The 24220-nt window shown below is 38.0% G+C and overlaps 1 protein-coding gene across 2 annotated transcripts in view; it reads right to left on the bottom strand.

Annotated features, from left to right (window-relative positions):
- Positions 1-246: 246 nt before the first annotated feature.
- LOC149796005 (ATP-binding cassette sub-family C member 1-like) overlaps positions 247-24220 on the bottom strand; it is a 155144-nt gene continuing 131170 nt past the window's right edge. For both annotated transcript variants that reach the window (XM_089965927.1, XM_089965926.1), the window contains 5 exons: positions 17416-17562; positions 15478-15636; positions 13509-13675; positions 11941-12135; positions 247-5480 (listed from right to left, as the gene is read on the bottom strand). In XM_089965927.1, the coding sequence (XP_089822053.1) occupies positions 5369-5480; positions 11941-12135; positions 13509-13675; positions 15478-15636; positions 17416-17562 (780 nt within the window). In that variant the 3' untranslated portion in view covers positions 247-5368. The remainder of the gene's footprint in view (positions 5481-11940; positions 12136-13508; positions 13676-15477; positions 15637-17415; positions 17563-24220) is intronic.

The following is a 24220-nucleotide window of genomic DNA, read 5'->3' as shown; positions in this document are numbered from 1 at the left end:
TTACTTAAGAATTTAATGGACAGGGAGCACATGAAATTCCATTCAAATGTTGTTGGTCTGAGAGAGGGAATCTCAGGCCAACAACATTTGAATGGAATTTCATGTGCTTTCAGTCAGGCCAGTAATATTTGAATAGGATTATATAAACATTTCATGGATTCTCAGTCAGGACACTAACATATAAATGGAATTACATAAGAATTTCATGGACTTCCTCCGAGAAAATAAAAACGGAACAATGATCAATCCAGTTGTAAAAAAATAGATATTATTTTATTAAAACTACAAATGCATAAAAAGGCCATGAAAGCCAAGACCATAGTAAAAAAAAAAAATAATACAGTACAAAACACCGAAAAAAAGGCACGCATGAAATGGTTCCTAACTGCTGCCTTAATAACTGAAATGGCACACATGATCAAAGATTTTTTTTTATAACACTGGCTTTCTGAACTTGGTGAGATTGAGCAAACCTGAAAGGTTACTACCTTTTAAAAACCATGGCATCTGAACTCTGTTTGTTTCTGATCTCCAGTAAATTTTCTCTGGGCAATGTCTTTCACAAAAAATATGGGATTATCTTATTATAAGTATCTTAACATACAAGCTGTGTTTTAAAGTTGTTTACTAAACAATCTGCTCCATTTTTCATATTTTAGGATTTTTAGTCCAAGTTTAATTTTTTATGCTCAACATTTTTATGTCTATGGGGCATGATGTACAGGCATTTTCATGTCGTTGTGGGCATGATGTACTGGCATTTTCATGTCTATGTGGACATGATGTACTGGCATTTTCATGTGTATGGGCATGATGTGCTGGCATTTCATGTCTATGGGGCATGGGCATGATGTGCTGGCATTTTCATTTCTATGGGGCATGATGTACTGGCATTTTCATGCCTATTTGTCATGATGTACTGGCATTTTCATGTCTATATGGCATGATGTACTGGCATTTTCATGTCTATATGGCATGATGTACTGGCATTTTCATGTCTATATGGCATGATGTACTGGCATTTTCATGTCTATGGCACATGATGTGCTGGCATTTTCATGTCTGTGGGGCATGGGCATGATGTGCTGGCATTTTCATGTATATGGGGCATAGGCATGATGTGCTGGCATTTTCATGTATATGGGGCATGATGTAGTGGCATTTTTATGTCTATGGGGCATGACATACTGGCATTTTCATGTCTATATGGCATGAAGTACTGGCATTTTCATATCTATGGGGCATGATGTGCTGGCATTTTCATGTCTATGGGGCATGGGCATGATGTGCTGGCATTTCCATTTCTATGGGGCATGATGTACTGGCATTTTTATGTCAATAGGGTATGATGTGCTGGCATTTTTATGTCTATGGGGCATGATGTGCTGGCATTTTCATGTCTATGGGACATGATGTGCTGGCATTTTCACCTGTATGATCTCTTCAGTTGAGTGAGCAATATGTGTATACACAGCATCTAACAAGATGAGAGAGTTTCCCGCGTCAAAAATTCATCATGAATCTTTCCCGGTGAAACATTTTGTGTTGAAAAAAACAGCTTTTTACATTAACCAAGGGTCAGAACAATAAATTTACAAAACAATAATTTTTCAAGTGTACAAAAGCAGGCTTGTATTGCACTAAATTCATGTATGTATTTGTACCCAAATGGGGATCAAAATAGAGAAAAGTATCGAAAATGATACAGTATCATTGAGTATCCAGTATCAATTGCCAGATGTGTACCTTGCAATTCATACATTTTGTATTTGTTAATGACTACAGAATCTTCTTAACAGGTGAATCATAAAAAATGTGTCTTGATGTGTTATAATTTCCTCGAAGATACTTTTCTTAAGATCACATCAGAAATAAACAGAACAGGAGTTCTGTCAATGGACAGCAACACACAAAATGGAGTTCTGGCAATGAACAGCAACATGCAGAATGGATGTGATTTCATTAGGTGGTATGTAATAACTGCTTGAACATTTTCTTTTAGTTTATTGCTATGATTTATTATGGTACAATTTCAATTTTTAGAAACAAAAAGTTTCAATTTTTAATTTTGCATTCAGTCTCTCCAAGAATTCAAAAGGCTACATACTTTTGAGAAAACTAAGTTTTAAAAATGGATTTCCAGGATTTCCTTCTGCAGTTTTAGTTCCATCCTCCACCCCCTTTGTAAAAGTATCTGACCCAGCCCATGTTTTGGTAAGAGGCAAAAAGCTCATTAATGAATTATTATATGGTCAGTGTTTCGAGGTAGAATATGTGATTTACAAACTAGACAGAGTTTTATTTTACACATTCTCACCAAGTTCTTCATTGTCAAGAACAAGATGGAGACACTTGATTCAGTTGGAAATGGTAAAAATACACTGATATACTGTGCAAATATATATCTGCAAAAAAGAAAGTTAGGTTATAGCAAAAAATGTTAATGTAATGTTACTATCAAGACAAAAAAAGTTACCATTATATCTTGCTTTTTCACAATACAAAAATGTTCTCAATTAGAAATGTTTTGTTTAAGTGGTTTTGAGGTTGTTACTGATGGTGTTAATGTCACAAATATGAGGTTTACCCACAAGGTATCAGCAAAGCCATCATTAACATCTCCAGTTCTCAAACATTACTATCATCCCCTCTAAAACACCTAGGACTACTGTGTCCTAAAACTGCTGAAAATGGATATTTATGTCATGTTACATCACAGGTGAGTGATGATGTAAGAATTTGCTTCAAAGTTTTCAGTGGTATATTGTCATTTTTTACTAGTGCAAATCCTTGCTTTTTGACCAATCAGAATGTACATTACATTCATAAATGTGCCAGAAAGGGATATTTTTCCATCTATGAATCCCTGTCTATGTGCAATGCAATCTTACCCTTAAAAAAAGCTTGCATTTCTTTTGACTGTGGTTGAACAATTTGACTAACATGAAAGTAAAAGGTACCCTGTTTTCTCTAACAAAAACATAAAAACAGAAATAAGCTACAAATCAGACCTTAAAAATATGTTAAAATATTACACCTTATAGCCAAGTGATTATAAGATTCTTTGTAAACAAATGTCCATGTGATTCTGATATTCTTGGCAGTCTTTTTTAAGTCTAAAAATATTTAACACAACAACAAAAAACTCATGAATGTGTCAATTCTATGCTGTTGTGATATGATTGAATTTACATAGTGTAATACTTTGCACAGAAAAGTATAATAATAATAATAATAACAATGCAGAAGAAAAAAATAAGGTAAATACAATGAGGTTAACAAGAGCTATTGCAATAACCTTGTCATTAAAATGAGAGCATTGTAATACCTGCTCTCCACATTCAGTGATACCATACTGCAACGCTATATTGCTCTTGATTCACAATTATAAAACAAAAATTGTTATACCCTTGTATTATTAAAGCAAAACCTGTCTTGAAAGACCACTGTTCTGGAAGAACACCTGTGTTGAAGTACATTATTCATGCATGGACTAACTGGAATATCTTAACCATAGTGACTTTATGTGCTGGACAATCCACACCTGTGATATTGTTATCTTCACTAATAACTATTGCTTTTATTGTACGGAATGATCCTTTCATTAATTCACTCTATGTCCTGGAATGAAGTTGAAAATATTAATGTAATTATCATTAACAAGTTTGGAGATGTATGATCATCAAGTTTTGAGTAAATTCAAGTCTCAGTCTTGAATGTTTTGGTGACCTGGTTGGTACAGTAGCTGTAGCCTAGTTACTGGTCATACTATTATAATTATGTAACTAGAGCACAATCAAGTCAAATTAATGTCGGTATAAAATGTAAAATGATGTTTTGACTTTAAAAAAGCTTGCTTATTGAATGGTAAAACCAATAAACCATAAACTAAATTAAATGTTTTTACTTTTAAAAATGGGATATCAATGTTCTGCAAGTCTCACATGGTAAAAACCACATTAGAAACATACCCATTCATGTAAATAAATAAAAAAATATACACAAAAAAGAATTCCAAGTACCAAATAAATTAATTATATTTACTAATTCACGTATTAATTTTAATGTATAGAATTTGTTTACGTTTTATTTATATTTTATTATATTCTCTAGTATTCAACAGAAAACCTGTCTATACATCAAGGTTTATTTACTATGATGAAATTAGTTATGGAAAACAAAAATAATCAGTTATGCTTTTAAAAAAAAGGACCCATGAGATGAAATATTTATCTACAAATGCCCTTTATTTAATAATGTAAATTCATAGAAATTTCATTATACCGTCAAACCTAATTCAATGGTCACCTGTACTAAGCGATCACTTATAATAAATATCCAGTTTGGGAAAGTCCCAAAGACCAAGACAGTGAAGAAAAACATAGTAAGCAATCATCTGCCTTCAGAGACCACATTTCTCACTTTCCAGAGGTGACAACTATGACAGTTTTGACTATACTATGTTGCTCCTCTATCATTTTTGACCATCTGTTCTTCTCTTGCAGTATCATTTTTGACCATCTGTTCTTCTCTTGCAGTATCATTTTTGATTATTCTGCAGTAAAATCATGAGAATAGTAAACTTTAAAAAAAAATTTAAACTCTGTACAAAGTTAAATAATGCCATCTCATTAAATGTCATTTATCCAGGTTTGTAGATTTTAATAACTGACATATCAACAACTATTACACATTAAAGTCTTATAGATGCTTATCAGTGACATATTAAATTATTGACCACTAACACAGTCAGCCACAAGTGGATTATTGCATAAACACTTCCTGTAGTATCGTGGCTTTTAGCTAAAACCCTACCTGGAAGGACTTTGGACACCTTGATAAATTTCTTTATACAACATGCAGAAATTCATATCGTATTTCTTTACATTTTGTGCCCTGTTGCATCAAATATTTCTGCATAAACCAAAGGTTGAAGTGTGTACTGTATTAATCTAATTAAAAAGTCCATGATTAAGGTTAAGTGTGTACTGTATTAATCTAATTAAAAAGTCCATGACTAAGGTTGAAGTGTGTACTGTATTAATCTAATTAAAAAGTCCATGATTAAGGTTAAGTGTGTACTGTATTAATCTAATTAAAGAGTCCATGATTAAGGTTGAAGTTTGTACTATATTAATCCCATGATAAGTCCATGATTGACGATAAACTCACCCCATATTTAACAAGTTTTGCAAATATTTGCTAATGATATCTTTCATAATAACCTCATCCCTTACTTTTTGACAAATTTGTTTGTTTGGTCCTCTGGTTGTATCCTAGAAGGAATACTAAGCAAATTGTTACAGTGATATTGAGGAACATAATGATTTGTTCAATTCCTATTCATCTGCATTGGACTGACATGCTCCTAGATTAAGTTGGCATCACGTGCCATGCTGAAGAAAATTGAGTCTGGATTTTTCAGTAGATTCCCTGGAAAGTCAAACTCCTTTATCAGCCCCTTGTCCAGCACCATGATCCTGTAGAAAAAAAAAATACAAAACAGAATCACTAAGTGAGGGAAATGTCATATATGGGTTACATTATTGTAATGAAAACAATACAGTGAACCCTCACAATAAAGCTCCTCAGTATAACAGCACTCTTATATGCCATATCATAAATTAATATATTAGTGTGTTCAAATCTATTCAAAATTTATCTCCTGAATACCTGAATGAAAACTTACTTTTGATTTGCTGACTCCATTGCAGATAATTCAAGATCAATGCAATTTTGACAAGTCAATAAGATGTATGTTCACATCATTAATGTGTATAAAAATCATTATCAAACAAGATATTGATGCCCTAGACCTATTTACCAATTCTGATCAAAATTCTACCCAACATCTCAAGAATACCGTAACAAAACTTGCAATCTGATGTTTAGGCCTCACTCAAAATAAAAATCTCCCAACATCTTGACAATATTATACTACTTACCAATGTTGATTAGAACCAGGTCAGAAATAGTTTCTCAAACGGTGAAAATCTCAGTCAATTATATGCAAGATCATCTCATTAATATGCATAGCTCTTGATCATAATAAATCATGTTATATATTTGGATGACATAAGCCTACAAGTCTGATTCAGATTAAATCACATAACCTTTGGAGTGATAACAAGCTCAGCCTATCACATGCAAGATCACCTCATTAATATGCATAGCTCTTGATTATAACAAATCATATTATATATCTTGATGACAAAAGCCTATTTTCCAAGCCTGATCCAAATTAAATCACAGATAGCTTTCAGAGTGATAACAAGCTCAGCCAATCACATGCAAGATCACATCATTAATATGCACGGGTCATACACATTATCAGACATGTGAAATCATCATGAGAGAAACCTATATATCAAAGTTTGATCAAAGTCATATCAAAAACATGATTTCCTGATAAATAACAAACTTGGCCAATCAGATACAAGATCATATTAACATGCATCGATCTTGCTCATTATTGAAGTCATCCAAGATCTTGAATATGTAAGCCTGTAAATTCCTTGTTTGATAATAATCAGATAAGAATTATGACTTCCAAAGTGGTACCAAGCTCAGCCAATCAAATGCAAATTCACATCACTACTACATGTTTGTATTGCTCATTATCAAACTTGTTCAAGAACTTGATGACATGAGCATATATTCCAAGACTATATCAGAAATATATATGACCTCCAGGTCATAAAAAGCTCAAGTCTTCCTTAGGCTGGTGCCAAATAAAAAGACAAAATAAATGCAATACAAAAATTCTGGCAACAACCCACCTTAGATCAGATAGTGAACCATGATTATGCCATGTATTTAATACACTGATGACAAGGCTAACAAAGGGCTTGAGGTGGAAATAGGCTTGTGACCCACATAGCCCTGCACTAAGATGCTTTGCCCTTTCTTTGTATTACAGTGTCATTAGGGTCATTGTTTTGCCCTTTACTTGTGTTACAGAGTCATTAGGGACATTGGTTTTGCATTTTATTTGGGTCATTGTTTTGCCCATTACTTTTATTACAGAGTCATTAGGGTCATCAATTTTTCCTTTTACTTGTATTACAGTGTCATCAGCTTAATTGGTTTGGCCCTTTGCTTGTATTATAGTTTCATTAGGGTCACTGGTTTTGCCTATTACTTGTAATATAGTGTCATTAGGGTCACTGGTTTGCCCATTACTTGTATTACAGTGTCATTAAATTGGTTTTGCCCTTTACTTGCATTATAGTGTCATTAGTATTGCCCTTTAATTATATTACAGAGTCATTAGGGTCACTGGTTTTGCCCTTTGCTTGTATTAGTGTCATTAGGGTAATTGATTTTGCCCTTTACAGTGTCATTAAATTAATTGGTTTTGCCCTTTGCTCATATTGCAGTGTCATTGGTTTTGCCCTTTACTTGTATTGTAGTGTCATTAGGGCAACTGATTTGCCCTTTCCTTGTATTACAGTGTCATTAGGGTCATTGATTTGCCTTTACTTGTACTGTAGTGTCATTAGGGTCATTGATTTGCCCTTTACTTGTATTACAGTGTCATTAGGGTAATTGATTTGCCCTTGTATTGTAGTGTCATTAGGGTCATTAATGTGTCCTTTACTTGTATTACAGTGTCATTGATTTGCCCTTTACTTGTATTACAGTGTCATTAGGGTCATTGACTTGCCCATTACATTTATTATAGCATCATTAGGGTCATTTATTTGCCCTTTTTTGTATTACAGTGTTATTAGGGTCATTGATTTGCCCATTACATTTATTATAGTGTCATTAGGGTCATTGATTTGCCTTTACTTGTATTACAGTGTCATTAGGGTCATTGATTTGCCCATTACATTTATTATAGTGTCATTAGGGTCATTGATTTGCCTTTACTTGTATTACAGTGTCATTAGGGTCATTGATTTGCCCTTTACTTGTATTACAGTGTCATTAGGGTCATTGATTTGCCCTTTACTTGTATTACAGTGTCATTAGGGTCATTGATTTGCCCATTACATGTATTATAGTTACATTAGGGTCATTATTTTGCCCTTTTTTGTATTATAGTGTTTTTAGGGTCATTGATTTGCCCATTACATTTATTGTAGTGTCGTTTGAGTTATTACTGTGGTTTGCTTGCTACATTATAGAATAGGTGGACCAGTAAATATTATTTAATAACAGATGTGAGGCAGAACTAGGATATGTATTTTTAGGATTGGACTAATGCACTGTATTCAAGTTTATTAATGGTCTGGACTACACAGATTATACTGTATGAGGTCTATTTATGGTCTGGATTAGACATGGTCTTTAGGATTAAAGTGTCTTGTCTGGAAAAGACAGGGTTTCTTGAACTTAAGTCCATGTATGGTGTGGATTTGACAGGTTCTTTTGTATTGAAGTCCATTATGGTCTGGGTTTGACATGTTCTTTTTAAGTCCATTTATGGCGTGAATGTAACAGGCTTTGTTTTACTGAAAAATCTATTCATGGAACAATTTATTTTGTACTCAAGATTGTCATGATTCAATATGTTCTTTTGCCCATTACTTACATTATAGTGTCATTAGGGTCATTGGTTTTGCCCTTTGAATAAACCATTAGGGATAAGCTTAACAACACAATTCCAACTGACTCATCATCACCATACAGTTGTGATACAGAATTTCAGCAGCAACTGTTAGCAACATTTGAACCTGTCTCTATGGATTTAGTACATACAATCATGATAAAGAGTGCAACAAAGTCATGTAAACTTGATCCGATTCCGACATCACTACTGCTTGAGTGCTTTGATCCAATATTGCCTTCACTAACTGATGTTATTTTTCAAAACTGCCATTGTAAAGCCTCTGCTGAAGAAACCAGCACTCAACCATAACAATTTAAAGAACTACCATCCAGTTTCTGATCTCCCATTCATGTAAGAAATCTTAGAAAAAGTTGTTCTATCCCAACTTGTATCTCATCTGAGTTCAAACAGTCTTTTTTAGCAATGTACAATCTGCAAATTGCCCTTGCCACAGTACTGAAACTACTCTTCTGAAACTAGTTAATGACCTTATCTCTGCTTTGGATAGTGGAAAGATTAAAGTCCTCACCCTCCTTGACTTGTCTGCAACATTTGACACAATAGACCACGATATATTACTTCACCGCCTCCAGCATGTATTTGGCATTTACGATACAGCCTTACTGTGGTTCAAGTCCTACTTGGTCAACAGGACACAAATTGTGTCTGTAAATGAAATACACTCGAGCCCAGTTGATTTATCTTGTGATGTTCCACAGGGGTCTGTTCTCTTCATTCTATAGACTCAGCCCCTCTCAAGTGTCATAAAGCATCATCCAGTGTCTCACCAATTGTATGCTGATGACACCCAAATATACAAATCTAGCCACCCAGCTGAAGTCGATGCTACCTTCCAAGGTGTAGAGAGGTGCATTTCTGATGTGAAATCATGGATGACATGTAACAAGCTGCAGATGAATGATGATACAACTGAAGCCATTCTGATCACAACACAAAGACTTTCTCATTCACATCCTTTACCTCAAACAATAAATATCAGCAACACCAATGTTAAATTCACACAGTACGAAACATAAGTGTTACTCTCGACAGTTCTCTCTCATTGCACCAACATGTCATGAACATATGCAAGGCTGTATATCTTGAGCTGAGAGGCATCAGCTCCATTCACAATTATCTTTCAGTTGATGTCACTAAAAAACTTGTGTGTTCCTTAGTACTATCAAGACTGGACTATTGTATCTCAATACTGTTTGGTTCATCTCAATATCTACTCCAGAAACTTCAAAATATTCAAAACACAGCTGCTTGGACCATCCTTAGAGTATTACAATCAGAGCACACTGCTCTGTACCCTATACTGGCTATCCATTAGATCCAGAATCAAACACAAAATTTGTTCTCTGTGCTACATTTCACTGCTGGGCTCCAGTCCAACATACCTATCCGACCTCACCCATGTGTACACACCAGCAAGATACTTATGCTCCTCTTCTGACGCTCGTATCCTCATTATTACCACTATGAAAATGAAGTCATATGGACAACGTTCTTTTGCATACCAGGGCCCAGCAATGTGGAACGAATTTCCCAATGAATTCAGACACAAAGACAGAGTGATTGCATTCAAGAGCGCTCTTAAAACTCATCTATTTTTATTGCAAGAACAGATTTAAATAATAATGTTTCCTTGCCTTAAATATTTTCAGCATGCTTTCTGTTTTCTAATTTACAAAGTCCTCATTATTATTATTATTATTTGTTATTTATTTTTCACTGAAGAGTCTATGGTCTGGATTCAAAAGGTTCATTTGTATTGAAGAGTCTATGGTCTGTATTCAACAGGTTCTATTGTATTGAAAGGTCTATGGTCTGGATTCAACAGGTTCTTTTTTTACTGAAGAGTCTATGGTCTGGATTCAACAATTTATTTTGTATTGAGAAGTCTATAGTCTGAATTTGTCAGTTTTTTTATAATTTAAATCAACGTAAGGTCTAAATTTCAGTTTTTTATTTTTATGTCTATTTATGATCTGGATTTGTCAAGTTCTTTTATATTTAAGTCTATTTATAAACTTTATATCTCATGGTAGCTTGAGCCACTGATTTGACTCAAAGTCCTGAATTTGATTCAATCTGCTGACATTGTCTGATTCACTCCGCTGACATGGCCTGATTCATTCTGCTGACACTGATTCACTCTGCTGACACTGATTCATTCTGTTGACATTGTCTGATTCACTCTGTTGACATTGTCTGATTCACTCTGCTGACAACATTTTATTCACTAAACTGACAATGTTTGAGTCAGTCTGCAAATATGTTAGATTTACTCTGATGATGATGTTTGATTCACAATGCTGACATCTGATTAACTCTGCTGACATTTGATTCACTCCATGATACGATTCAATCTGCTGGTATTTGATTCACACTGCTGATTCATTCCATGATGACTTGATTCAATCTGCCAACATTTGATTCACTCCATAATGACATGATTTACAGTGCTTACATTTGATTCACTCTTCTGACATTTGATTCACTACATGATAACTTGATTCAATCTACTGATGAAGCCTGATTTACTTTGCTGACCATGTTTGATTCATTCTGCTGGCAACATTTGAATTATATTAAAAAGGTGACAGCAAAGCTAAATGTCTCTATTGAAAAGTCCATATGTTGTTCCCTACCAACACTGCCAGCCTTAATCAAGGGTCCTTGAAAATGAGGGACTTAATTGGTGGGATTGTCACATTAATTACTTGTCTATATACAAGAAATTATTACCCCTCACCTGACCCGTTTACTCTCTTTGGAAAGCATTTTTCCTATACCACTCTTCTCTAAAATTTCAAAGCTAGTATTAAACTGGCAATGACAAAAGTATTGGATCAATATCACTAAACAGAGACAAAATGAGCACAATAATACCTAGGAATGATTTAATTAGCTTGAAGATATATAATTAAGCTCTCAACCTTCTGCAAGCCACATATTTCCAATGATTCTTGGATTTACACAATATATGCCAGCAAGTGTTCTCCATTGTTTGAAGTGGCATTACGGTACATAAATTTTTCATGTGGCAATTGTCTTTCACATCACTCACTGGCTAAGTGATGTCAGAGACATGGACTAATCGAGCTAAGCACTCCATAATGGTTTCATGTAATCTAGCTATTATCGGTGCTAGGGTATTTATCCAACGATAAGAAACTTCATTAAATATGCAACCAATATAGCAGGCATCAAGATGAAACAAACACAGAAATTTATTAAAATGATAAATATTATAAATTAAAGCTGAGAAAAAATAATGCTCAGTCAAAAGCAGCAAAAAATTAAATTATCCAAAACTTAAGATCAGAATTATGAGACTTTGGTACAGTGATAATATCCCACTTTACAGTACATACTTGTCATAGTCCATGATGGTGTTAAGCCTGTGTGCAATTGTAAGGATGGTGCACCCTCTGAACTCGGTACGTATTGTTTTCTGGATGAGGTCATCGGTTTCCATGTCAACGGCTGCTGTAGCTTCATCAAGCACTAAGATACTAGTCTTGTGGAGCAGTGTACGAGCTAGGCACACCAGCTGTCTCTGACCAACACTAGAAAACAAACAGTTAAACTGCACTGTCCATCTATCTTCTTGTGAAAGTATGTATCTATGTTGGAAGATTACTACTACTACTAAACTTTTTTTATAGAGTGTAGCTCACCTACTACAAGAACTACACTCCCATGAGGCCCTCTTTGGTGAAAAAAAAAGAAAGAAAAAGTGAATAATATCAATAAATTTAAAATGTGTTAATAAAAACAAGAGTCCTTTTAAAGGACTAACACTCTACTGTCCAAAAAGAATTTCTAGGAATTCAATATGAAACCATTTCTTCTTTTTAACTGCTGAGTGTTGAAGCCATCTCCAATATTCTTGAGTGATAAGTTTTCAAATTAGGGACTGAGGCAGCCATACTGGGTGTAATATAAGCAACATTTTAATTTAGAACCAACCAGACACCTTTAGAAGACTTCTGGTAAAAACCCATTTTAATATGATCATCCATTCAGGAAAATGTGTCACAAGATTTTCGAATTTGTTCATTATGGCAATCATTTTTGAGGCCAGATCAGTACCATATTCATTCAGGACCAACAAAATATAGCTATTCTTAAGGTAAATGCCCCTAATTAATATGAATTTCTATCTAGGAGAAGTAGTGATAAGATTTTAAAGATGGCCATTGTGGACATACTAGGTATCCAATTAAATCTGAATACAATCTAGACAATATCAGATGCCTAACAGCAAAAGATGATGGTATCATTTTCCATTCAGAAGGTGTAGCAATAACAATGATTTAAAAATTAATAATCTTGTGGCTAGACTTGATGTTAGATCAGTATCATTTCATTCAGGATATTATAAGAAGTCGTCAGGTGAAAATCCATGTGGACGACTTTCCATTCAGGAGGTTTAGCAATAACAAGATTTTCAAGTTGGCTGCTGTGGCAGCGTCATTTAGTACTCCAAAAACATGTAAACAGAAAGAACTAATAATTACCTAGTCCTGAAGCTTCACTTGGTACTCCATTAATATGAATGCACTGTGATAAGTGATGATTACCTAGTTCTGAACCTTCATTCAGTACTCCAAAGCCACATATGCACTGGCAGAATTATCACATAGTCCTGAACCTTCATTTGGTACTCCATAAACATGCATAAAGAGAACTGATGTAGTCCACAACAATCTTCAATCAGTACTCCATAAATACACATGTATAAAGAGAATCTGTGACTACCTTGCCCTCCACCTCCACTTGGTAAACAATCATTTAAGCACTAAGAAAACTGATGATTACCTATTCCTCAACCTTCATTTGGTACTTCATAATTGTACTGTCATCCATCAAAAGACTTACCTTCCCTCCCATCCCCCCACTCCACACACACATGCAAATGCACAAGCATGAAAATCACCTCAGGTTTTGCCCTCCCTCCCCACAGTCATACTGCAGTCCATCAGGAAGGTCAGTCACAAAGTTTTTGAGATGAGCCTGCTCCAACGCCTTCCAAATCTGGTCATCAGAATATTGGTCAAAGGGGTCAAGATTCATCCTCAGACTGCCAGAGAAGAGGACTGGTTCCTGATTTTTAAAAATACATTGAATCATTTACACAGTATAGGTAGTTAACAGTTACAGTAAAACATATTTCATCTGGAAATAGTGCCAACCATCTTTATACCAACCTTCATTATCATTTCAAAGAAAAGGGGTTTTCTTTTACAACTGAACCTGGAGTTACACATGGCAGCAAAAACACTAAACATAACCTTCTTGATTAATTTATGCCATTATAATGTGATGCATATATTGGATAGAAAGAAATTAAAAGACACTCAAGTTCTGTCAAACCTGACTTTTATTTAACCCTTTACCTCATGCAAGCGCCTTTGGACACCTACTCCATTCACATGGAAGCGCCTTTTGACCTCTCTACTTCATTCACATGGAATCGCCTTTTGACATCTGCTGTAAAGCCATTTTAAGCCGGTTTTCGTAGCACCACCTTCGGGGGAAACCCCCTATTAAATACTAAATTCATTTCTGCGAATGACAATTGCGTCAGATCACGTGGTCACTGTTTATGTTCTGGTTGATATCTGCTATTTAAAGTAACTGGTTTGTAATCTCCACTCTCCAAAATGGAGGCTGCGGATTTCATTCAGTACTTACAAAGTTTTCACGATTAGAATCACAACTATGAAAGCTTCAATAACTTAGGTAAAGGCTCTGATATTAATAAAGGCAGCAATTAGTTTTTATAAATTATCAAATTCAGATGAATTAGTGATGTAGACACTGACAAAAAACTTGTAAATTTTGAATATGAGAAATGGCAGCTATGGTCGGTCATGCAGTCTCACTGACTTGACAGTGAACGAGCTGTCTCAAGATTTTAAAACACAAAAAACTCTTCCGTGAAAAATAATTACACAGCTATAACAGTCGGACTTTACTCCTGAATTTTTCCACACATAATAGATGTGTACCAAAAATGTAAAATGGTTAAAATTGCTGTTAAACGTAACATACACTACACTGCTTAATAATTAACAGGCAGGCCTATGCATATGGAGTTGAATAGGTAACAGGTGTTCTATTTATAGCACGCTGCACTTTGTAACTATGCTCTATGAGGTAAAGGGTTAACTAGAAAGTAAAGACCTAAAATAATGACCGTAAATATGAAAATCTGTTTGGACATGTGTACAGATACACACAGACTGATGCTAAACTAATCACTATACTGAACGCCCACTAAGGCAAGTGGTATGGACATGTGTACAGATACACGCACACCGATGCTAAACTAATCACGATACTGAACTCCCACTAAGGCAAGCTGTATGGACATGTGTACAGATACACGCACACTGATGCTAAACTAATCACGATACTGAACTCCCACTAAGGCAAGCTGTATGGACATGTGTACAGATACACGCACACTGATGCTAAACTAATCACGATACTGAACTCCCACTAAGGCAAGCTGTATGGACATGTGTACAGATACACGCACACCGATGCTAAACTAATCACGATACTGAACTCCCACTAAGGCAAGCTGTATGGACATGTATACAGATACACGCACACCGATGCTAAACTAATCGTGATACTGAACTCCCACTAAGGCAAGCTGTATGGACATGTGTACAGATACACGCACACCGATGCTAAACTAATCGTGATACTGAACTCCCACTAAGGCAAGCTGTATGGACATGTGTACAGATACACACACACCGATGCTAAACTAATCACGATACTGAACTCCCACTAAGGCAAGCTAATTCTGTGATTCTTACTGCTGTACACATACAGTACTTCTCTAAATTTCTCTACAGTTTATCATTTGCACTCTCTCTCTCTCTTCAAACCTGTGGTAAAATGGTCAGCCTGGACCTCAGATCATGTAGCCCGATCTCTGATATTTTCTGACCATCAATAGTAATACTTCCGCCTGCTGCCTCTATTAGTCGGAATAATGCCACAGTCAGGGATGACTTCCCAGCACCTGTCCTTCCAACTATCCCCACCTGTGTTTGTATAATGAAATTTATTTACAAATTTTGCTGTTTTTCTTCTCAGATTTATTCAGTCAATATGTTAGCAATATGCAGTACTAAGTTATTGTCCTCTCACTAAGACAAGATGTTTAATAAACTTACAATGATGTTTGTCTGGTATTGTCTCATGGACATGATGGCAATTATCACGTTTCTTTACATAAAAGTATGTATAAAAAGGCATGTCCCACCAAAAAATTGAAGAATACAAAAATATTAGAAAACAGAAACTGAAAATTTTGTACAAAGGAAAGTGTCTAGGATATTCGATGAGAACCACCTAACCCTGGGCTTTATGAATAGAAGTAATTCCAAATGGACTAAAGATGTTAATGTTACAGAAAACTCCATCAGAATAAAACAATGTCACTTAATTCTCACCTGAGAGTATGTTCTGCTTTGGTGCTTAAAGTTGTTGTACATAATAATAATAATAATAATAATAATAATAATAATAACTTGAATAATTTATTATACAAACTCCCTGCAGAACATGAGCAGAGATCACAATATTTTGGCAAAATATGCATTTGACACTTCTATGAATGATTGCATCACAAAATCTGATATAAACACCACTGAACTTGTTTAGTACACTGTAAACATGACTGAAAACCAAAAGTGCGTGTCACTAAGTACCACTGTAATCCGTAATGCACGATTGAGGTCTTTGTCTTTATCTATAATACTAGCAAGTGATAGTCATTGCTGGATTTCATTGTTATTATTACAGTGGTGACAGTGATGATAATGACATGGCGTCTGCAAATTTGGTTGAAACTCATGAAAGGTGTGAATGTATAATGTATGCATTTGTTTCATGTGGAGAATCTTAATGACATTAAAACAATTGACAGAGACAATACCAATCTTGAGCAGTTCTTGCAGGCAGTCAGCAATCTAAATATGCTCAAAGGCAGGAAACAATTTAAACATCCTGGTGGGCTCAGTAGAGTTGCCACATTCTAATGCAGATCCTAAGGAGTGTTTGTGTGTGACTTGGATTTTTAACGTGGCTTTAACAATTTTTCAGCAATATCGCTACCATGTCTGCAGTGTGGCAGTTTATGGTGATGTCTAGCACTGGGACATCATGTTATAGACATGTAGCATGATGCCCCACCCAGTCACATTATCCTGACAGCAGGCCGACCAGTCTTAACATTAACCTTTTAATGCTGAGCACCAAGCGAGGCAGCTGTTAGTACCATTTTTGTAAGACTTTGGTGTGAATCGGCTGGAGATAGAACCCACAACCTCCCGCATCCAAGGCGGACACTCTAACCACTAGGCCACCGGAGCAGTTTACATATAAGGAGAGTATGACTGGCAACATATGCAATGTTAAATATTAAAATAATCAAAATTAGTTCAATAGTTGTCATTTTTGTCCAATTTTGCATGCTAAAAGCCAATGAAAACCTTCCTTCTTTGAGGTCAAAACTGATCCAAATTTGGAAATCTCCTGATCTGTCCTGACCAGACCCATCTATTTTCTCACATGTATGCACCTGACACACCTCTAAATGGACACTAGCATCCACTAGGAAGTTAACATGATGCCAGGTGCCTGTAATTTAAGGGATGTAATGCAAGCTCAGTTGCCATGGAAATCAGCAATCTTCCAGCTTGTGAACCACAATATGGCACAAAAACATATGTTGGTTCCATCTCAACAGAATTCTCCAAGCCAGCTTCCATTTACCCTCAAAATATAGCACAAGATCAATGTCAATTAAATGAGCTTACCATTTGTCCCCCCTCAATGTCAACAGTGATCCCCTTAAGGACCAGGTCCAGCCCCTCCCTGTATCTACATGAATAATCATCAAACTGCACTCTACCCTTCTCTGGCCATCCCTGTATGGGACGATGATTCTCCACAACCCAGTCAGCCTGAAAAATGAATTGTAAAGTGATATTTTGCTCCAAATCCTGTTAAGAAAATTATTGGTTCTTTGTTAACTGATCTAAAACCCAGTCTGAAAGATAAAGGTTACAGAATAATGTGAATTCACTTATTTTCATGAGCATTAGCGTCCGTAGTTTTATTAATAATATTTTTCTTGGTACTTAGTTGGGCACCGACATATTCTTCTGGCGAACTTTGAAACCTCTGAATACTCTCTTTAGTTGACAAAAAGTTACGAACTTTTGTTATTATTAGAAAAAAATAAAAGTATGCTGTACTATTAAATGGAATTAGAATGAACAGTTTTTAAAACAAATATTTTTAATTATGTTCCCCCTATAATATTTGTATGACTATATCCTTCTAATGCTAAATTATACTGCATGTGTAATACGGTTTCTGCTACAATGCATGCATGGCTACAATGTACACATGCCACTATGCATCCTTGGCCACACTGTATGTACATTGTACACATTACAGTGCATGCTGGCTTCAATGTACACATACTACAATGCATGCTTGGCCACACTGTATGTACACTGTACAGGTCACAATGCATGCATGGCTACAATGTACACATGCTACAATGTATGCATGACCACACTATGTACATCATACACATGCTACAATGCATGCATGGCAACAGTGAACATATATTGTACACATGCTACAATGCATGGCTACACCATGCATACATTGTACACATGCCTGTAAATACAAAGCAAGATCGGTTGGTGTGCAACATGTACAGCTGTTAATAAGAAACAATGGAAGCAGCAATCTATTAAAAGAAGAGCAAATCGCAAAATAATTTTGGCAATAAACTTAATTAGTGGTAAACACTTAAGCACAACACTGGGGTCAAATCTTATGGTGCAATTGTAATTTAAAGCTTGACTGGTAAGTATTTGCATCTTTATGCTACATGTACTTTTGTTTATATATTGCTATATACCTGTACTTATACACATGCATAACAGTATTCATGCAAGTTGCAACAACTGGAGTTAACTGCAAAACTTAACCAAGAATGTACAACTAATTTAGATATAAGAACAAATCTAGCCCCTTAGCCTCTCTTCAGAGAATATTACAAGGAAACCTACCCTAAACTGTTGCCTTTAGGATCAAAGAAGAAAGAATAGTTGAGATGCATGGAATCTGCACACATATATGCTTTTATATGTACAGATGCTGACACTAATGCCCTGGGTAGTACAACAAGTCTATACTTGTATATGTACTTATGCTGATGCTAATACCACCAGTAATACAATAGGTCTATACTAGTATGTGGTCCAAGGTTGACATTGCCGGGGTGGGAGTGGGAGACAAGTGCCCCACTCCTCCTGAAATGCCCCATACAGCTTGCATGTCTAATTGCCTCTGTCAGCTAAAATCCAGCTCCTGGCCTTCGCGAGTGGCTTAGCTTCTAAGTTCATCAGACCATGTTCCACTAACATAAGAAGGGGTGAAGGTGGGCCACTGGCACCTTAAAACCAGTCGCTTCAGGTAGATGGGACTCATAAACCTTGGATGGTAGCTCATCTAGAAGAAGGAAAACTCTGATTCCAAACCGCTGCTGCCTTGCAGCTATACCCACTCACGGGAAAGACTAAGGGAGTAAACCCTGACAGAAAATCTGGAGACAGAGTCCCTAAGGTGGTCTGACATTCTGGCAACTCCTGTGATGCAGTTGGTGCCAAGCTGTATTAGTATTTGTTGTTCCCTTGGGTCCACCAGCTGTGTGGAGAGGAGGGATCTGCTGCATGGGCAACAGCTGATTCTCCATACCACCCTGCCCAGGCTTTGTAGCTCCACTGGAGAGGACACTCCAGCATTGTCTTAAGGCATCGGCACAACATGGGAAGCAGCAGTTAACCAGTTCTAAGACAAAGCTTGATTGGCATAGAGCTTGGTGCCAGGAGTTGCTTCCAATGGTGGGAGAGATCACCATGTCTAATTGGACAACTACCGCCCACCTCAAGCTGGGCAGATCCAGTCAGTAAGGTGTTGCCCTGCCATGGCCTGCCAGCTTCACTGGGACGTGGAGCTTAGAGAACCATCTCAACAAGTGGGCTACAAACTCCGCACCAGGCAAGACTCAAAGAAGAGATAAGAAGACTCCAGCTCTTGGTTTAGCAAGCTGGAACATCAGGACCATGTGTCCTTGATTCACCGCTGACCTGCAGTAGATCAACAACACACAGAAGACTGCTATCATTGACAGAGAACTCTCCCAACTAAACGTCAACATTGCCTGCCTTCAGGAGACCCAACTGGCCAACAGCAGCACCATCAGGGAAACCAACGACACCTTCTTTTGGCAAGGGAAGCCCTCATATGAACCTAGGCAGCACAGTGTCAGCTTTGCTATAAAGAACATGCTAGTCGCCTTCAATGAGCCTCCATCATCAGGCACTGAGAGGATCCTTGCCGTCCAGCTCTCAACATCCTCAGGCCCAGCCAACATCTTCAGCATGTATGTCCCAACCCTCTGCTCCACCCACAAGGAGAAGGACAAGTTCTACGAGGCTCTAGATCAAGCAATATCCAGTATCCCCAACAATGAAGACTCTATCTATTATCAGGGTTAAATGCTAGACTGGGAGCTGACCATGAGGCCTGGTCCACCTGTTTCAGCTCTCATGGAAGGTAAGATCAACGAGAATGGTCAGCAACTGCTGAAGATGTGCTGCTCCCACAGCCTATGTGTGACCAACACCTTCTTCAAACGCAAGGAGATCCACCAGGTGTCATGGAGACATCCATGTTCCCACCAATGGCACCGGCTAGACCTTGTCATCACCAGGCATGCGGAACTGGCCAGTGCCCTCCTCACCCACAGCTACCATAGTGCTGACTGTGACACAGACCACTCCCTCATGGCCAGCAAGGTGTAAATAATACCCAAGAAGCTGCACCACACCAAGAAGAAGGGTCGCCCAGGTATCAACACCTTCTGTGCAAGCAACCCTGAGAAGACACAACAGTTTATCAGTAAACTGCAGGAAACTCTCAACAAAGAGACACCTGATAACACCATCTACTCCAAGTGGTCCCACCTCCATGATGCTGTGTACAATTTAGCTATCACTGCCTATGGGAAGAAGGAGTGCAAAAATGCTGACTGGTATGAGGCCAACTGGGAGGAGATGGAGCCCGTGACTGAGGCAAAGAGGAAAGCCCTCCTGGCATACAAGGCTGCACCTAGACCTAGTACACTACAAACCCTCAGGACTGCCAGGAACAATGCCCAACAGACCGCCCTCCACTGCACCAACACCTACTGGCTGAACCTCTGCATGAGTATACAGACAGCTGCTGACACCGGGGATGCAAGAGGCATATACAAGGGTATGAAGAAGGCAACAGACCCCCCCCCAACTCCAAGACTGCCCCCCTCAAGTCCAAGATGGGCTAAGTCATCACAGACATGGGGAAACAGTTGCAGTGATGGGTTGACCACTATCTCAAGCTGTATGCAACCCAAAACATCATCAACATGACCACCCTGGATGCCATTCCAGACCTGCCAGTCATGGAGGAACTAGACACACAGCCCACCCTGGAAGAACTCGGAAAAGCCATTGATTGCCTTGCTTGTGGGAAGGCTCCTGTGAGTGACAGCATCCCACCTTAAGTCCTCAAGAGCAGGAAATCAGCACTGTTCCAGTCCCTGCACGTACTCCTTTGCTTCTGTTGGGAACAGGGACACATCCCCCAGGTCATGCGGGATGCCAACATCATCACTTCGTACAAGAACAAAGGAGACCAGAGCAACTGCAACAACTCAAAGGGCATCTCCCTCCTCAGCATCATCAGAAAGGCTTTCATCCATGTCACCCTGGTGCGCTTGCAGACCCTAGCCTCCCACGTCTACCCAGAGACCCAGTGTGGCTTCTCAGCCAGCTGGGCAACTGTAGACATGATCTTCTCACTATACCAGCTGCAGGAGAAGTGTTGTGAGTAGCAGATGCCCCTCTACATCGCATTCATAGACCTGATTAAGGCATTTGACCTGGTCAGTCAGAGCGGACTCTTCAGGCTCCTGCAGAAGATTGGCTGCTCCCCACGACTACTTGCTGTCATCATGTCATTCCATGAGAACATGCACAGCAAAGTGTGCTTCAATGGTGCAACATCTGTGGCCTTCTCAGTCAGCAGCAGAGTGAAGCAAGGCCGTGTCCTTGCGCCGACACTCTTTGACATCTTCTTCTCCATGCTCCTCCAGTACGCCTTCCAGGACTGCAGTGAGGGAGTGTACATCCATACCAGGGCTGATGGCGAGCTGTTCAACAATGCCCTTCTCTGTGCTAAGACTAAAGTCATGGAGGTTTTCATCTGTTAATTGCTCTTCACCGACAATGCAGCCTTGACATCACACACGGAAGATGGACTGCAGCAGCTGATATGCTGCCTCTCCCACACCTGAAAGGAGTTTGGAGTGACCATCAGTCTGAAGAAAATCCAAAAGTCATGGTTCAGGATGCAGACTCCCCTCCCACCATTGCCATCAATGGGTACAACCTGGAAGTTGTTGAGAACTTCACATACCTCGGGTCCACCATCTCCAGCTTGCTTTCCATTGATTCTGAGGTGAATGGCAGGATTGCCAAGGCAGCAGCAGTTATGGCCAGACTAAACCAGAGTGTCTGGAACAAGCCCAACCTCACTGAGAAGATTAAACTGTACGTCTACCAGGCCTGCATGCTCAGCACACTCCTCTACAGCAGCGAGGCATGGACCACCTATGGGAGCCACAAGAGGAAACTCAGCAGCTTCCACCTGAGATGCCTGCAGTGCATTCTGCATATCCAGTGGCAGGACAAAGTACACAGAGGTTCTGGAACGTGCCAACATAAACAACATGTTCTCCATTCTTAGTGAAAGGCGCCTTTGCTGGCTTGGCCACGTCAAGAGAATGGACCCAGGCAGCATTCCCAAGGACCTGCTATATGGTGAGCTAGCAAAAGGCGCATGACTGATTGGATGGCCAGTCTGCGTTACAAAAATGTCTGCAAGAAGGACATGAAGATGGTCAACATCAACGTCAATGACTGGGAGAGCTGTGCTGATGACCGCTCCACCTGGCACCTAGCTGTCAAACAGAGTGTTCAGAAAGCCAAGGAAGTGAGAAACACAAAACTTGCTGCTAAGAGAGCCAGGAGGAAGACAAAACAAAAACAGCCTCAACAAGCATCGATGTTCACCTGCAGCAAGTGCAACAGAGACTGTCACTCTAGGGGTGGACTCTTCAGCCACTCGCCAAGATGCAGATAGGACACCCAACCGGAAGCTACACTGTCATCTCCCTAAGACAGGCAGATGCCAAGAGGATACTAATATATGTATTTATGCTGATGCTAATGCCAAGGTAGTATGATAGGTCTCTAATTTAATATATACAGATGCTGTTGCTAATACCACAGGTAGTACGATAGGTCTATACTAGTATATGAACAGATGCTGACACTAATGCCAAGGTAGTACATTAGGTCTATACTAGTATATGTACACATGTTGATGCTAATGCCAAGGTAGTATAATATGTCTATACTAGTATATCTACATGTGCTGATGCCAATGCCAAGGTAGTATAATAGGTCTATACTAGTATATGTACACATGTGCTGACACTAATGCCAAGGGAGTATAATAGGTCTATACTAGTATATGTACATGTGCTGACACTAATGCCAAGGTAGTACAATAGGTCTATACTTGTATATGTACACATGTTGATGCTAATGCCAAGGTAGTACAATAGGTCTATACTAGTATATGTACATGTGCTGACACTAATGCCAAGGTAGTACAATAGGTCTATACTTGTATATGTACACATGTTGATGCTAATGCCAAGGTAGTACAATAGGTCTATACTAGTATATGTGCATGTGCTGATGCTAATGCCATGGTAGTACAGTAGGTCTATACTAGTATATGTACATGTGCTGACACTAATGCCAAGGTAGTACAATAGGTCTATACTAGTATATGTACACATGTTGATGCTAATGCCAAGGTAATACAATAGGTCTACACTAGTATATGTACATGTGCTGATGCTAATGCCATGGTAATACAATAGGTCTATACTAGTATATGTGCATGTGCTGATGCTAATGCCAAGGTAGTATAATACGTCTATACTAGTATATGTACATGTGCTGACACTAATGCCAAAGTAGTACAATAGGTCTATACTAGTATATGTACACATGTTGATGCTAATGCCAAGGTAGTACAATTGGTCTATACTAGTATATGTGCATGTGCTGATGCTAATGCCATGGTAGTACAGTAGGTCTATACTAGTATATGTACATGTGCTGACACTAATGCCAAGGTAGTACAATAGGTCTATACTAGTATATGTACACATGTCGATGCTAATGCCAAGGTAATACAATAGGTCTACACTAGTATATGTACATGTGCTGATGCTAATGCCACGGTAATACAATAGGTCTATACTAGTATATGTGCATGTGCTGATGCTAATGCCAAGGTAGTATAATACGTCTATACTAGTATATGTACATGTGCTGACACTAATGCCAAGATAGTACAATAGGTCTATACTAGTATATGTACATGTGCTGATACTAATGCCAAGGTAGTACTATAGGTCTA

This window comes from Sinohyriopsis cumingii, chromosome 7, assembly GCF_028554795.1.
Source record: "Sinohyriopsis cumingii isolate HCF-2022 chromosome 7, ASM2855479v2, whole genome shotgun sequence".
Classification (NCBI taxonomy): Eukaryota; Metazoa; Mollusca; class Bivalvia; order Unionida; family Unionidae; genus Sinohyriopsis; species Sinohyriopsis cumingii.
Note: the sequence above shows the minus strand (reverse complement) of the source record. Positions and strands in the feature narration are given on the sequence as shown.